At 46.4% G+C, this 14,619-nt stretch overlaps 1 protein-coding gene across 1 annotated transcript in view; it reads right to left on the bottom strand.

Moving 5' to 3' along the window:
- The window catches only part of SLCO5A1 (solute carrier organic anion transporter family member 5A1), a 73,434-nt gene extending 59,963 nt beyond the window's left edge, over nt 1–13,471 (bottom strand). The window contains exon 1 of the mRNA XM_064706214.1: nt 12,455–13,471. Within this exon, the coding sequence (XP_064562284.1) occupies nt 12,455–13,394 (940 nt within the window). The 5' untranslated portion in view covers nt 13,395–13,471. The remainder of the gene's footprint in view (nt 1–12,454) is intronic.
- Between the last annotated feature and the right edge of the window lie 1,148 nt (nt 13,472–14,619).

The following is a 14,619-nucleotide window of genomic DNA, read 5'->3' on the forward strand; positions in this document are numbered from 1 at the left end:
GTTTTCACATTAGGAAATGAGTTGAATTATAAAACTCAAAATCTCTGTGGCCTTTTTAAAGCAAGAGCATCAATTAGAAAGATGAATAGGAAAGTCTTGAGAGCAGCTGACATCATTACTGTAAAACATAACATTTGCAGGACTTAGAAGAAGAACTTAGAGAAGTACTAAAGAATCTAGGAGATATGAATAACAATTATGTTTATAAAAAAAATCTCGGAACTGATGGTACTGACTTGTGCTCTATTATTACTTACTTGACAATCCTACATAAGAGGATTACTGTCTATTTTGGCACAATGTATAACAAGAGTACACAGCACATCACCAAGGGGTTATATCACACCCACACATATTCTTCATGTCAATTCTCCTACATCAGAAAGCCACCAGCTGTCAGTTCCCTGAGCTCCACACCACTTTATTACTCAAGAAAATTAGGGGAAAAAAAGAAGTCTTTTTAACAGGAGTGCAACACAGACTAAATTAAGAGCAGAATTCTTGTATAGTTCTTTGGCCCTCTGCATATAAAAATATCCATGCTGCTCCTCACACTCTCTATCCTGATTCAACAGAAAAGCAGCAAACAGCAGTCCTAAGAGCACCCAGCAGCTCCCTGACACAATCACAAGGGTTATATCAACCCTTCTTTTCTAATGCTATGCTACTAATTCTCTCAACATCTTCAAAAACACCATGAAAACTGCAACAAATCCAGCAGCAGAAGAGTTGCTTAGCCCTGCAGTTGTATTTTGGAGAAATCCTAATGCTCAGGCCACAAAATAATTGGTCTGAGCATCCTATTAAGCTAGACAAGGGAAATGTACTACATTCCTGATATACTGCACCATTTTTTCCTGTCAGGCACAATCCAAACCAAAAGCAGCTGGCTCATAGTGTAGGATGCCCACCTGCTAATATAAACCCTGTGGCTATCAAACTCCTCTACCACAAGCACTCATCAGTCCTCTCACTGTCTCTACCAGTTACATCTACTCCTCCTAGAGGAACATGGTCAACTTTGGCCCAGCAGTTAGTAAAGATTTCAGTATGCCAACTTAGGCATAGAGAAGTTATTTCTCACATATCCTGAAACTGCAACACATGATAGATCCCCTCCTCAGTCTCTGTAATAAGGTATTTATAAACACACAGTATAAATCTGAGAATAAAAACATAGTTTTCTTGAAAGCGTGACACTGCACAGACATGTGGTAAGCTCTTCTTTCAGTAGGATTTAAATCTGGAGTGTGGGGATGCAGGGGATGATGAAGAGGGGAATTAGCATGAAAGGAAGTTAATTATAGATCTATCTGATGATACAGACACTCTTTCACCTTATCCAAATACTTAAAATTTATTATTAGTTATAGAAAGGAGTAATAGCTGCTCTAATGACAGTGTAGGAACTCTTAAAATTATGTTAGTTCATACATTGCTCCATTTTTCTAGGGTTAATTGAATCTCTTATACATATAGAAGATGAGAAGGCATATATATACCCAAGGCTTCTGACTCACCAGGCTAAAAAGCTCTTCAAGTTCTTTCCCATTAGCTGGCTTGGCCAATATTAGTCCATCAGTTTTACCTCATTTCTCATAGAAGGCTGATCTTCTTTTAATTATCACAAATGCATAGGGGCAGAAGTCTTAACCACTCTTTATTTTGCTTTCCAAGGCCACATGCATCCCTGTTGTTGTCTGTGTCCTTGCTTCTGAGTGTCCAAAGCTAGTGCAATTAACCACAAACTCAGTAAGAACAATAAATGACCCCATCTAAGCAAAAATCAATTGCTAACAAACACCAAGACAAGAAGCAAAAGCTTATGAGGAGAACTTCTCCACAGGCTGAGTCACAGAGGTACTCCTAAATGCAGAGGACACTCTGAGTAGTGCTCATCTTCCTCCTCCCAGAGGTTCTGGGGAAGCCATGGATAGGAGTAAACACATGGATACTTTTGCCTACTTTGCTTCTGCAATCAAAGGAATTCATACCAGCCAGTTCTATCTCACCATCATAATCACAATATCATTAAACCGTTCAGTCAATGACTGTACATAACTTCTATGTATCAAAATGGTGCAATAGCTACTTAGGAACTACAATTTAGAATGCAGCTCTTCATTCAAGCATCAACTCAGTCCTCAGCTATGCTCCTGAAAAATTATTTACAGTATGGCACTTTATTATGACACTGTAGTGTTGAGTTCAGTGTCTTTTTACTCTCATTGTGTAACAGGACTAATATTCCTCCAGTAAGACAGTGCAGGTGTGGTAACAAACTAACAGTTATTTGTTTCAGATAACCCCAAAATCCCACTTCTTTCCCTAGGTCATGCTATCAGCAGAAGAAACAGATTTTTAGAATTCTTATTTTAGGCCAATTATATAACTTACCAGATAAATGCCTACATTGATGTGCATCAGCACTACTATACTGCAGACTCAAAAAGCTCATGTGCTATTTTCTCCTGCAACTATAAAAATTCCCTAGGGACACCTTCACTATTTCTGTCACTAGACAGCTGTATTAAATCAAGTTGATATACACTGCCCATCATATTTACAACAATTACAGACTCTATTATTATGTAACAATTTTTTTACATTTTTTAAACAGGATTATTAAGCTATTTGCATCCTAGAAGGTTACACTCATCATTAAATCTTTTTTCCCTCACTGGGATGAATTAACATGCAGAAAACATAAATTTAGATTAAAAACTCACAAAATGAAAGAATATTTTGCTACTACTTTTTAAACTCCAGCTACTGAAATGGCAGTCACCAATGAATGGCATGGAGAGGCACTTTGGGCAGAAGTGGAAAATGCTGTTCTGTGAGGAAGAAAAGCACAGCCGAAGCAAAGCTTCCCTGCATTCTCTGCACTGCCCAAACTCCCCAGCCTTGTTAGGGACTTCCCTGTACTCCACAGACACTTAGAGCAGCATCTCCAGCCCTTCCTGTGGGCTCCAGCTGCTGTCCCTGGCAGGTGCCTCCTGACCAGTCCACACTGGCTTGCAGCACACGAGAGAGGCGCCGACATCCCATGCTGCTGACACTTAACCTCCCCTTCTCCTTCACTTTTCCGGGGGCTTTTTCAGCTGAAAATTCCCACCTAACCAGCATACACAGGTGATTCTGCTATTTCACATGGATTTGATGTCTGAGCCTATGAGCTGGTTCCTTTGGAACCTTTGATGGAAAAGGTAGTGTTTTCAGTTGTTATACAAAGCAAAATCTACTGAGTTAACAGCTAAACTGAATACAGTAATTTCTCTTCAAGTACAGGGAAAGCTTAACACACAGCAATGTCAGGTAACATCTTCCAGAATATTTCCTTTAGATATTTGTAGATGCACGTGAGGCTTGCTTGACACATTCTGTTTAAGTAATCACAGGTTAGCAGCCACCACAGCAGAGCTCACAGCTATTTCCCTGTCTACTTTGGATTATCTACAAAAATGCATTACTTGAAATGACTTCTGGGGAGGTCGGGTATTCAGATTTTAATCTTATCAGAGAATGAAAAAAGGAGAAGCAGGAACCAGGAGTGACTGGAAGCACTTCAGAAGCACACCAGCACCTTTCAGTGCCTACATAACACCTGAAATCAACCGCTGTGAAGAAACCCAGGACAAACAGTGGAGTAAACTACAACCTATGTATAAAATAGCAAACCACAAGGTATCAGAAGATATACTCAGCTAATATATGCATTAGCTGAAATATTCTGACTCTAGAGGATAGCCTAATTAATACAGAAAGAAAATGGCATTATCACAGGGGAACCCTGCCAGGATTTAATTTTTGTCACTTCTAAGAAGTCAACTGAAACAGGTAAATATGGAAAGGTGCCACTAATTTAGAAAAGCTTGCTAAACTCAAAAAACTGAAGAGTTGGTAGCTGATTTCAGAGCAGCTGGATTTTAAGAAAATCACTGCTGAGACACTCTTGAGGATTTCATTCTAATCCAGTAAACATCAAAGATTAAAGGTGCAGAGGGCAACCACCAGACTGAGGTCCTACTGTGCATGGGGCAATGTAAGCAAAGCGTTAACGTCAATATAAGCAAGGAAAGAAGTGGAAGCACTAAAAAAATATCCTGGCAAGCTGATTGAAAGGAAGCAAGCTGCTGAAAAGAAACTTGTACTAAAAATTGAGAAAATAATCAAAGATGAACAGCACAGGAGCATACAATTAGTGGACATGCAGTACTGCTTCGCAAGCACTTCATGTGACACAATTCATCTACCTGCTTGTTCAAATTACAAGGAAAAATAAACCTGGGGTTTTTTTTTTTTCTGACTGGATCTCCTTCAAACTCACCACAAAATGTAATTCATACCAGAGCATGATGTTTTTCACTGGTGTAAATTTGTCTTTGCTGCCAAGTAAGCTGTTTACTTACATGAGAGTTAATATTTTCTGATTAGATTATCGGGTCTAATGGCAGCCTAAAATAACACTTGAATTTCTGTGTCTGCACTTCCAGATTCCTCAGGTAAGAACAAATTCCTTGTGGCGGAAAAGAGCAGTGAAAGCTCCAGGTTCCTTAGCTCTCTTGTTAATGCTGGCAGTGTCTAAATTTCTGGCCTTGTGACAGCACAACAGATGCCCAAACTGTTCAGCAGCAGAGCAGGACAGAGCCCATACATCTCCACACTGCTGAGCAGGGATATATTTGCTCCCATCACAGGAAATGTCCTATTTTTTTCTGGGCACTTGAAAAGAGTTGGAGTATAGATTTGGCTGACTCAGGTGAAATCAACCTGCATGTGCACTGCAGAGCTGTCTCTGTCACGAATTTGCTAGGTCCAGCCCATGTGCCCAGATTGTCCAACTGAGCTGAGGTAAAAGGACCACGGTACTTGAATAAAAGCATGGACACCAGCAATCAGAAAGCCAAGAGCTTGCTCCCTCTTCCAACTGTGCCATTTCAGAGCTTTCCCATTACAGCCCTAGTAAGCCCCAGCATCCCTGTAGCTGCTGAGGGAGTTGCAGAGACACCCTTGGACTTGGGAGCTGAAATTCTGACAGCTCTGGTGACAATTCACAGGAAGACAGGTTACCGGCTTGTCCTGCCCTCTGAGTTCATGTGGCACTGCCCCATCCATCAGCAGCCAAGTCAGAGCTAGTGCTTACTTTGACCTTTCAGTCAAGAGTGGCAAAAGCTGCCAGAGGGAACCAGCTGAAATATGTGCCACTTTTGCATGGTGGCTTCTCAACTGTTTGCAAAATAAATAGGAAAGGCATGTAAAAGCAACAAAAAAGGAAAACTGAGCTCATTTTTCACAAGAAACAAGGGTTTTTAAAGTGCTATCAGGGTAAAACAGACTTCATAGGATTAAAATAAGAGCATGAAAGTTTAATATGATTTAGTTAGTTTTCTGTTCTTTTAAAAACTATGCATAAATTCCATTCATCTACTTTAAAAACCTGAATTTTTAGCTGCTGGCCTTCAGGATGAAACAGAAGCTGAGACTCATTTATAAAATTGCCTATATTTCCTGCACAACCAAGACAGAAACCCATGTGTCTCAGAATGACAGTACAGAGAAATCCAGCCTCCTCTCTTTTGACTGCATAAGCACTTTCACAGCAATTAAGTCCTCCCAGGTGAGGCAGCCACTGAATGAGAGTTCAGGGAAAATGGATGAAACACAAAGCATCTCTAATCCACCTGCAACAGGAGTAGTTACAGTGACCTTTTAGAAAACAGCCAGGGTATCCAGCAGACAGCTAGAGTTTCCAGCCCCCAGGTAATCAGACACTGAATCCCAAGCCTTCAGTTCCTGGCAAAAGCCACAAACAAGCTGTTACTTAAAGGCCACTTTCATGTCTAGGTTTCCCAGCTGCTCCGGGACCTCGGCAGGTGGAGACACTCGTCTGCACAAACCAGCCTGCAGCAGGGCTTGACAGAGAAGGGAGCTGCTCTCCAAGAAAACACTGTTCCCAAGCTCAAGAGGGTCAAAAGGGCACTGTCAACCTCAGAAACAAAATGCTAACCATTCTGACAAATGCTAAGCAAGGGAAACAACTGGGCCTGGGAATTCAGTGAGTTTCAGAACCCTGGATCCAACCCAGTTTTTGTCCTTTAATACAAAGAGAAAGAGATTCAGGGAAGCATGTGCCTAAGTCTCTTCTTGCTCCTAAGAAGGACAAAGTGCATTTTGCCAGTTACTGGAAGTGATGCTTTGTCAATACATCTGCTTGTGAACAATGCCATAGCTCATGGCAAGGACACAACTGGAGATGCAGAAAGCATCCCTAAGGGACATGACACTGGCAGAGCAAGTGAAGATGTATCACTCACGACATTAAATCCTGCAGGCAGAAAACTTCAGAGCGAAGGCTGCCCCCACTCTTTACTGAACTCAATGTTATGTACACATTGCTTAAAAGGACAAAAAAAAACAGCTTCACTAAATGCTTAAGAAAATGATATCTAGGATTACAGTATGAAAAAGAGATATCAGTCTACCTGTGGAATAGGAAACTAAAGTGAAGAAGAAAAGTAAAATCTTTCTATTTCCTCAGTTATAGGAAAGGACAATAAAACTGCACAGTGCTACTGTAAGCAATTATCGGGAACTGTGCCAGCTGCCTGATCAGCATTTTAACAAAAAAAGGGATGCTACAGAGTGTCAGAGAAGCACAATACTGCACCCTCTGAGTGTTAAATCACCTGTGGGAGAAAGCAGTGTAATCCATACACACAAAGGGCTGCAGTCACTTCACCTGCATCCCAAGATGCTCTCTACCCCCAGCAAAGAGCACAGCAAGCTCAGTCTTCTGCTAGTGCTGCCCAGCTGAGTGTGCAAACAAAACAAGTGTATGTTTCACATACACAGCTCATGGAATCACAGGATACACGGAGCTGGAAGGGACCCACAAGGGTCATCAAGTCCAGCTCATAGTCCTGCACAGAACCAACCCCAAGAGTCACACCATGCACCCTAGAGCACTGTCCAAACACTTCTTGAACTCTGTCAGGCTGGGGCTGTGACCGCTTCCCTGGGGAGCCTCTTCCAGTGCCCAACCACCCTCTGGGGGAAGAACATTTTTTTTAATATCCAACCTAAACTCTCCTGACACAGCATGGGCCATTCCCTCGGGTCCTGTCACTGGTCACCACAGAGGAGAGATCAGCGCCTGCCCCTCCTCTTCCCCTCTCAAGGAAGTGTAGACTGCAGCGATGTCTCCCCTCAGCCTCCTCTTCTCCAGGCTGAACAGACCAAGTGACCTCAGCTGCTTCTCACACACATTCCCCTTAAGGGCCTTCACCATTTTCACTGCCCTCCTTTGGATGCTCTCTAATGGTTTAATGTCTTTTTGATATCATGGTACCCAGCACTGCACACAGTGCTCAAGGTGAGGCTGCCCCAGTGCAGAGCAAAGCAGGACAATCCCTCCCTTGCCTGATGCATGCCAGGTTTGCACAAGAACAGACTGCTGAGTCTTAGTGCTTGCCTCTGCATAAAACAAGATGTGGCCTTCTCTCCGACAAAGTAAAATCATGTATTTGAGAAATGAGCTCTGCACATTTTCTCTTTACAAGGAAAATAGAGCAAGCAATAAAAAATACTGAACATACCCTTTTGCCTCAATTTTTGATTCAAAAAATCTTCCTTCTCACAGGCATGCTGTAAAAAGAAATGCACTATTTCTGTAGGGTTTACCAAATATAGGGATCAATGCTGAGAAAACCCTATAGGAAACCAGCCTTTTTGGATATCAGGAAGCAGGAAGCATATTCCAAAAACAAATCAAAAGTGGTCACAAGCTGACTGGTGAGAATAAAATTAAATGCTGGTCAGCTGTTTCCCTACTTCTAGATGGTCCCTTTTGCTCAGCTAGAAAGTTGATACTGTCTCAGAAAACCTCAATGACCTTGTAGCATCCACATAAAGGACCTGATCCCCCCCCGTGGGCTCCAGTTCCTGTTCCCCAGGGGCATCCATAACCCCAGAAGCAGCCAGACCAAAATGGATCAAAGTGGCACAAAAATCCAGTGCTTCCTGTGGCAATATCCAAGCACTGTCACATTACAGAGATCTAGCTTGTCTGGCAGCTGGGCTATGCCCTGGGACCCAGCAGGCAGGGGTGGTGGATTTCTGATGGGGAGCTACCCCTCCTGCCCTCTCCTTTCAAGTGGGATGTGGATATAGAGGTAGATTTAACTCCAAGTATTATAAATACAATCATCATACATCCACATATTAAGACTTAGGGGAAGCCTGTAACAAAGACATGGAGGGTAAGTATACAGAACTCCAGACAAAATACAGTCACAGTGAAATGGCTTACCTAATGCTAGAAACAGCAACCCACACAAACAATCCTCATGAAAATAAAGCAGGATTGCAAAATATTTTTGAAACTTTTCTAAATATTTTTTTTTCCAGGTTATGAAATTACTTTACTTCCCTGGCTTTCAGCCATTATCTGTACCAAGCCCATGTGCACAGGTTCTTCCAATTTTTCAGCCATTATCCTGTAAAACCTTTATCTTTGCATTTTGTAATTACAGTTTGTTCCAAAACCTAGGGACAGTCTGCATGAAATTAAACTGAGACACTTTTCTCACATCATATCCTAACCAGCCTACAGTTTTCTGGAAAATGAAATAAAACATCCTTAGCAAAATGACCAATTTGTTCACTAGTCATTTTGGGAGGGTACTGGTAAAAGCCATTCCTGAATGCTAGAATATTTTCATTCATGCAATATCTGTAAAACCTGATGCTGCCTCCCTAAGTGTGAATTTTAAGGGTAAATTCATTTTTTATAACAATATCCACTTGCAAAAGAAGCAAAATATTTAAAAGTTTTCAGCCACTATTAAAACTTCTAAGTGCCACACTTAATTTTAAAGAATTGCTTTTTAAAATCCTGATATAATACAAGGTAAACTCACATTCAAGACAAACTGTTGGATCCCTACACAAAAACCCCACAATGTTTAGAAAAATCACCGTGTTTTAAGTGCTAGAATTTGTAAAGTAGAAGAAACACTATCAAGAGTGCAAAACAAGACTCAGGAAGTCCAATTCAACTTCAAATTGAATTGCAATTAATTTAATTGGATAAATACTTAAAAGAAGAACCTGCACACATCAGGCAGCTGACAACAGACACATCACAGTACAGCTGAGCACAGAAGGGAGAGACTTTGGACAAGATAAAGACCACTTGGTACTGCCCAGTTTTTACACAGTGTGCAACTTCCCTTTAGGATTATCTGTGATTAAGGGAACCAGTTCTTACATTTCCTAGGCACCTGTTACAATCATGACTTGTTTTCAAGCCTGATGTCACACATTTCTCAAAGTCAGCATCAGGGCATCAAAGTATCGTCAAGTTCAAGGGGTGGGAGAACCCGGAGGTGACACTGCTTCACAAGAAAGAAACATCCCACACAGGAGCTCACACGCTGCTGCGCGGGCAGCCCAAATACAATCTCTGCTTGGCACCTTTGTCCTACCGAAAACAACACAGCACCTTGTCAACTGGCACTGTGCCATTCTGACAGATGGACTCGAGTGCAGGCAGCCAAGAGACTATGTATAAGCATCAAATATGTTTTTTGAGAGGAGGACTTCCAGCCAGGAATGTTAAAACAGCTGTCCACATGGAGCTTGCATGCCTACACTTAAGAGGATATGCTATCGCCACTCGAGCCCTGAGCTGGATTAACTTGGAAAATAAATAAGATAGCTTCCACAGCCACATAAGGTGAGTTTTTGCAGAATCAGGATTAGTGATACTCAAGGGGGGCTTTACTGACCTACTCTTAGTGGGCACACTTGCAGGGTCAAAAAGCTCATCAGTTCTGAAGCTCAGTGAACCTCTTATCAGGTGCACACTTACATATATTTATCTTCCTTTGGAAGAAAAACACAGAATGCAATACCAGCACGACTATGAACAAACATGTAAGTGACCTTCCATTTCATGTTAGAGGATACTTTTTTTTATTCATTAGGTGTCCTCACTCAAAGACATATCTGTGTGACTGGGACCTGTTTCCCTGGGCTTTCATCTCTTTTTAAACCTCAACTGCCGTGGGTTACTCCAAGATTTTTTGTAAGCCATGCCTCCACACAGACACATATTTTACATTTTGGCCACCACTTGCATAGTTTTCCCCAGTAATAGAATCACACCAGCTGGAGAAGCAGGCATTGCATAACACAGGGCGTGAGGTGGCAAGCCTGCAGAGCCATGCCCAGGCCACTTCTATCCCAGCCCTGCACCTGGCTGAGCTGTCTGCTGCCCACAAATCCCTCTCCTCAAGGACATTCAACATTCCAAACCATTGAGAAGATCCAACAAAAACATGTTTGCTCACATCAACTTGCCAAACAGTGTTCTTTTTCTTTCTCCCCCAAAAACTCAGATTTTACTCCTGCCCCTCAAAAAGTCACTGGCCTGTATCTGAAGTGAGGCAAATACTTACACATTAACAACTTAAATGTTTCCTCAGAACTCCACACTATTTAAAAAAGACAATACCAAGATATCCAACATTGCTTCTAGCCCTGAGTGGCTTCAAGACTGAATGGAGGTGATAGTACATTTTATTAAATGAACTTTGTGTTCATTTTAATTCTCCCTGTGGTCACAATCAAATCACAGGCATAAATTTTTCACATATACTGCAGCTGGGTGTACTCATCTTTGTTCTCCTGAATCACTAAAAATGAACTTTGACTCTACAAGGGTCCTCCCAGTATAGATCAAAGCTGCCTTCAGTGTCTGGCAACCACAGGGTCACATGGAGTCTGCCCAGCTGCTGGTGCCTTTTACCTTTGTTAGCTTCGCTGCAATTAAAGTTACCTGAGTCATTTAATGAGTATTTCCTGTGCTAGAGGCGCATCAGTGGTAGGCATCATTTCTCCTGCACAGTGAGGATTTCCCCCCATTGACCTTGCCTTCCCCTTTGCTGAAGAAAGATTTCCGCCTCTCTCACCGTTCATCTCTTTTACCCTTCATTCCTCACCTACAGCATTTCCTTTTCTTTCTTCGTTTCTGAGGACTGTGAGAGATCACCTACTTGCAAAAGTTCCAAACTACAATTTAGTAACCTCAGTAACAAGATGCTTTGTTTTTTCATGCTGCCAATAAAGTCAATGCTAGGTTAATCTTAATTTCCATACCACTTAACCTTTCTCAGACAGGGGAAGAGAGGGAAAAAACACTTTGTCAAATACTTCACCATGCAGAGTAGCAATGCAGTGAATACCTCTCCCTCCTTCCAAAAACCTGCAGTGCCCCAGGCTTTTTCAAGACACTGCACACAGACTGTGCATGGCTTTAGAACGGTTCAGGGAACAGTCAAATTGCCAAAGAACAGGTCAAAAGGAATAAAAACACTGATCCGGATCACTACTTCTGTTCAGTAAAGTAGTTACACACACACACTCTGCAAGTGTATAACTTCCATAAATGTGTGTTTTATATGCAATTATTATCTCCATAGCTATCATAACGCCAAAGAAAACTGAACTACAAAAGGTAATGCTGAGTATCCAAAACGCTTTCACAGCTCTGTCAGCCCCCTAAGTGCCTCTCCTTATTTGAAAAGCATGTGAAGGGTACATGAGGTTCATTTCTTATAGAAGCAACTAAGGGGCTAATGCAAAGTCAGCAAGCAGTTAATCTTGCACATTACACAAACTATCAGGATCAAACTCCAGTAAAGTTTAGTACCCTGAAATATCTGAGATATCCTTTATACCCTTTCTTCCCACATCTCACAACTATCAAGAAGATTTGTCTGTACCTGCTGAAAAGCTTATGCCAGATTGGACACAACTCATTTCGTTGTGCTCCTTGAGCTGCCCTAACCAAACTCAACCCTGAAGGCTTCGCACGCTGGTTTATCAGTGAGTTTTTAACTCTGAGATGCCAGATGATGTACCAATGACAGTAAAAATTCATTGGTAGTTCAGGCAAAAGAGTGCTGGAAAAGTAAAACAAAGCATGCCAGAACTCTCACAAAGTGCTTATTGAGCGTTAACATTATAGAGACTTTAGGCTAAAGGTACAGCAACCAGAATTTAGAAATGCAAAGATTCTGTGTTAGCAAAAAGAAACTTGAAGGGACAGGGCAAATGTTAACGCTGCATTCTGAAAAAGTCACCGGCTATTGCCAAGTGCTGAAACGCATTAGAGAAGACAACTTTCTCTGTTGTTCTATTACCCATGCAGGAGGATGTGAGTACAACTGCTTTTAGGCACACTGCGTTAGCTTCACCCGTTACTGCTGTTCACCATGCCACAAAACATTTTAAAGCAGGAGAGCATGGCAATTTTACTTCAAAAGGTCATCTGAAAAGGAAAAGTTAGCACAGATGTTGCTCAGCAGGACCAAGGCAGAAGTACCTGTAACTGGCCCCTCAAAGACCTGGGGTTCAGCTAAGTACCCAGGTACTTAAGTTGCCTTACCTAGGTAAAGTGAGGCGTTTTCTTTCTTGACATTGTCATCTAAGTAGGTTGGTCCCAAGGTATAGATGGGTGTCGAGCCCATGCCAATGAGGATTTGGGCACAAATGAATAAAGCTACATAGAGAGAGTGGTCGTTTCCACCGGTGTCCTTGACGCAGGCCGACGAGTCCCACTGCTCCTTGGCAGTGCCATTGCCGGCCACGCACAAGCCCTCGTTACTGACGGAGGAGTTCAGCTCCTGGATCTGGTACGGCGGAGAGATGAAGTGAGGTAAGGAGAAGAGCGCAGCGCCCAGGGCGATGAAAAGCCCCCCTACGGCCAGCCAGAGCGGCCTCCGCCCGCGACCCCCGAAGTAGCTGATGAAGACCACCACCACCAGGCTCCCAATGTCGAAGCAGCTGACCAGCAGCCCCGACTCCGAGCTCTTGAGGCTGTATCTCCGCTCGATGGTGGTGATGACGCTGCTCAAGTAGCCGGAGACCATGAGGGACTGGATGAAGGTCAGGAAGCACATGCACACCAGGAAGAAGCGCGAGTCCGCCAGCACTGCCCGCAGGCACGCTCTGCCCGGGGGGCCCGCCAGCAGCAGCGCCGGCGGCGGCGGCGGCAGCAGCAGCGGGGGGCCCAGGGACACCCCTCGGCCGGGCGCCGCAGGCTGGCTGCCCTCCGTCTTCCAGGGGAAGCTCCCGCTGCCGCTGGCGGCGGCGGGGAGCCGGCCGGCCTCGGCGACGGCGGCGGCGCCCCGGCCCCGCTCGGCCTCGGGAGCGGGTCCCGCGGCGGGGCTCGGCCGGCCGCCGCCGCCGCCCCCCCCGGCCGCCAGGGGGGAGCCGAGCGCGGGCAGACTGCGGCACCGCGGCGCCTCCGCCCGGCCCCCCGCCGCCGCCGCCGCCGGCCGCTCCGCCCCGGGGAGCCGCTGCTCCGGGATCCCCGCCGAGGCCATGCTGGGTCCGGCGGCGGCCTCACAGGAGCCCGACCGGCTCCATCGCTGCCGTGCGTCGAGTCCGCTGAGGGGCCCGGCGAGAGCGCAGCATAGCGAGGAGGGGAGGAGGGAGGGGAGGGGGGTGGCCCTAGCCGCGGCCGCCGGCCGCCCCGCCGCACGTGTCAGCCAAACTCCTTTGTGGCTCCATCCGCCCTCAGTCTCGCTCGAGGGGCCGCCCGCTCGCCGGGGCGCCCGCGCTGCCGGCGGCTCCCGCTCCCCGTCGCCGCATGCCCGCGGCGCCGCGCTCAGCAGCCGCCGGCCGGGGCCCCGCGGACAGCCTGCCCGCCGCGGGGCAGCGCCGCCCGCTCCGCCGCCCGCATCCTCCTCTCGCCTCGCCGCCGACGCCGGTGACGGAACTCCGGGGGGTTGCTGCCGATCTGCGGGGCGGAGAGCAAGCACGGGAGGTCAGCGGCGCCGGCCACAGCGGCCCCGTCCCTCCCCGCGCCCCGGCCTCTGCCCGCCCGACCCCGCGATCTGCGCTGAGCTCCGGGGAGCGCCTCCGTCCCCGTCCCCGTCCCCGCGGGGGCTGGATCACGGCAGCGCCCCGGGGACCGCGCGTCCTTGGGGACGGCACATGGATTTACATAAGAGCCGGGGCGGCCTCGGCCAGAGCGCGACCCTTTTATTTGGTGCCGGATGCGACAGCCAAAGGTCGCCGTGCCAAGCCTTTTATTTTCTAGCCTAAAAATAAATGCGTTGAAATAAATACTCCGCTACAACTCGGCAGCCCGGGGAGCGGCGGCAGGCGGAGGGAAGGGGAACAAAGCAGGAGCCGGGCAGCGGCGGCGGGCACCCCGGGACCCGGCAACCCGGGGCCGACCTCGCTGCCCCAGCTCGCTCGGCTGCCCCCGGGACCGCCGGGTGCACAGCGGTGCCCACACATCCCTACCCCGGCAGCGGAACACGCCTTTTGCCTCCTTTGTCCGCTTTTGTCTCCCCGCCGCCTCCTGCTCGCTGCGGCCCCGCGGAGGGGTGGGCGGGGGAGGCAACGGCACCCGGGCAACCGCGCCCCGGCGGCGGATCTCCCCCACCCCCAGGGGCTGCCCGGCGGAGCCGGCGGGGCGCACCGGGCTCTCCTCCCGGCCGCTGCGAAGAAAAACGCCGGGACTACTCACCGAGCGTGCGGCGCCGGGGGCGGCCGGCCCGGGCCCTGCGCCCCCGCCCCGCCTGTCACCCAACGCCGGGT

This window comes from Zonotrichia leucophrys, chromosome 2 (assembly GCF_028769735.1).
Source record: "Zonotrichia leucophrys gambelii isolate GWCS_2022_RI chromosome 2, RI_Zleu_2.0, whole genome shotgun sequence".
Classification (NCBI taxonomy): Eukaryota; Metazoa; Chordata; class Aves; order Passeriformes; family Passerellidae; genus Zonotrichia; species Zonotrichia leucophrys.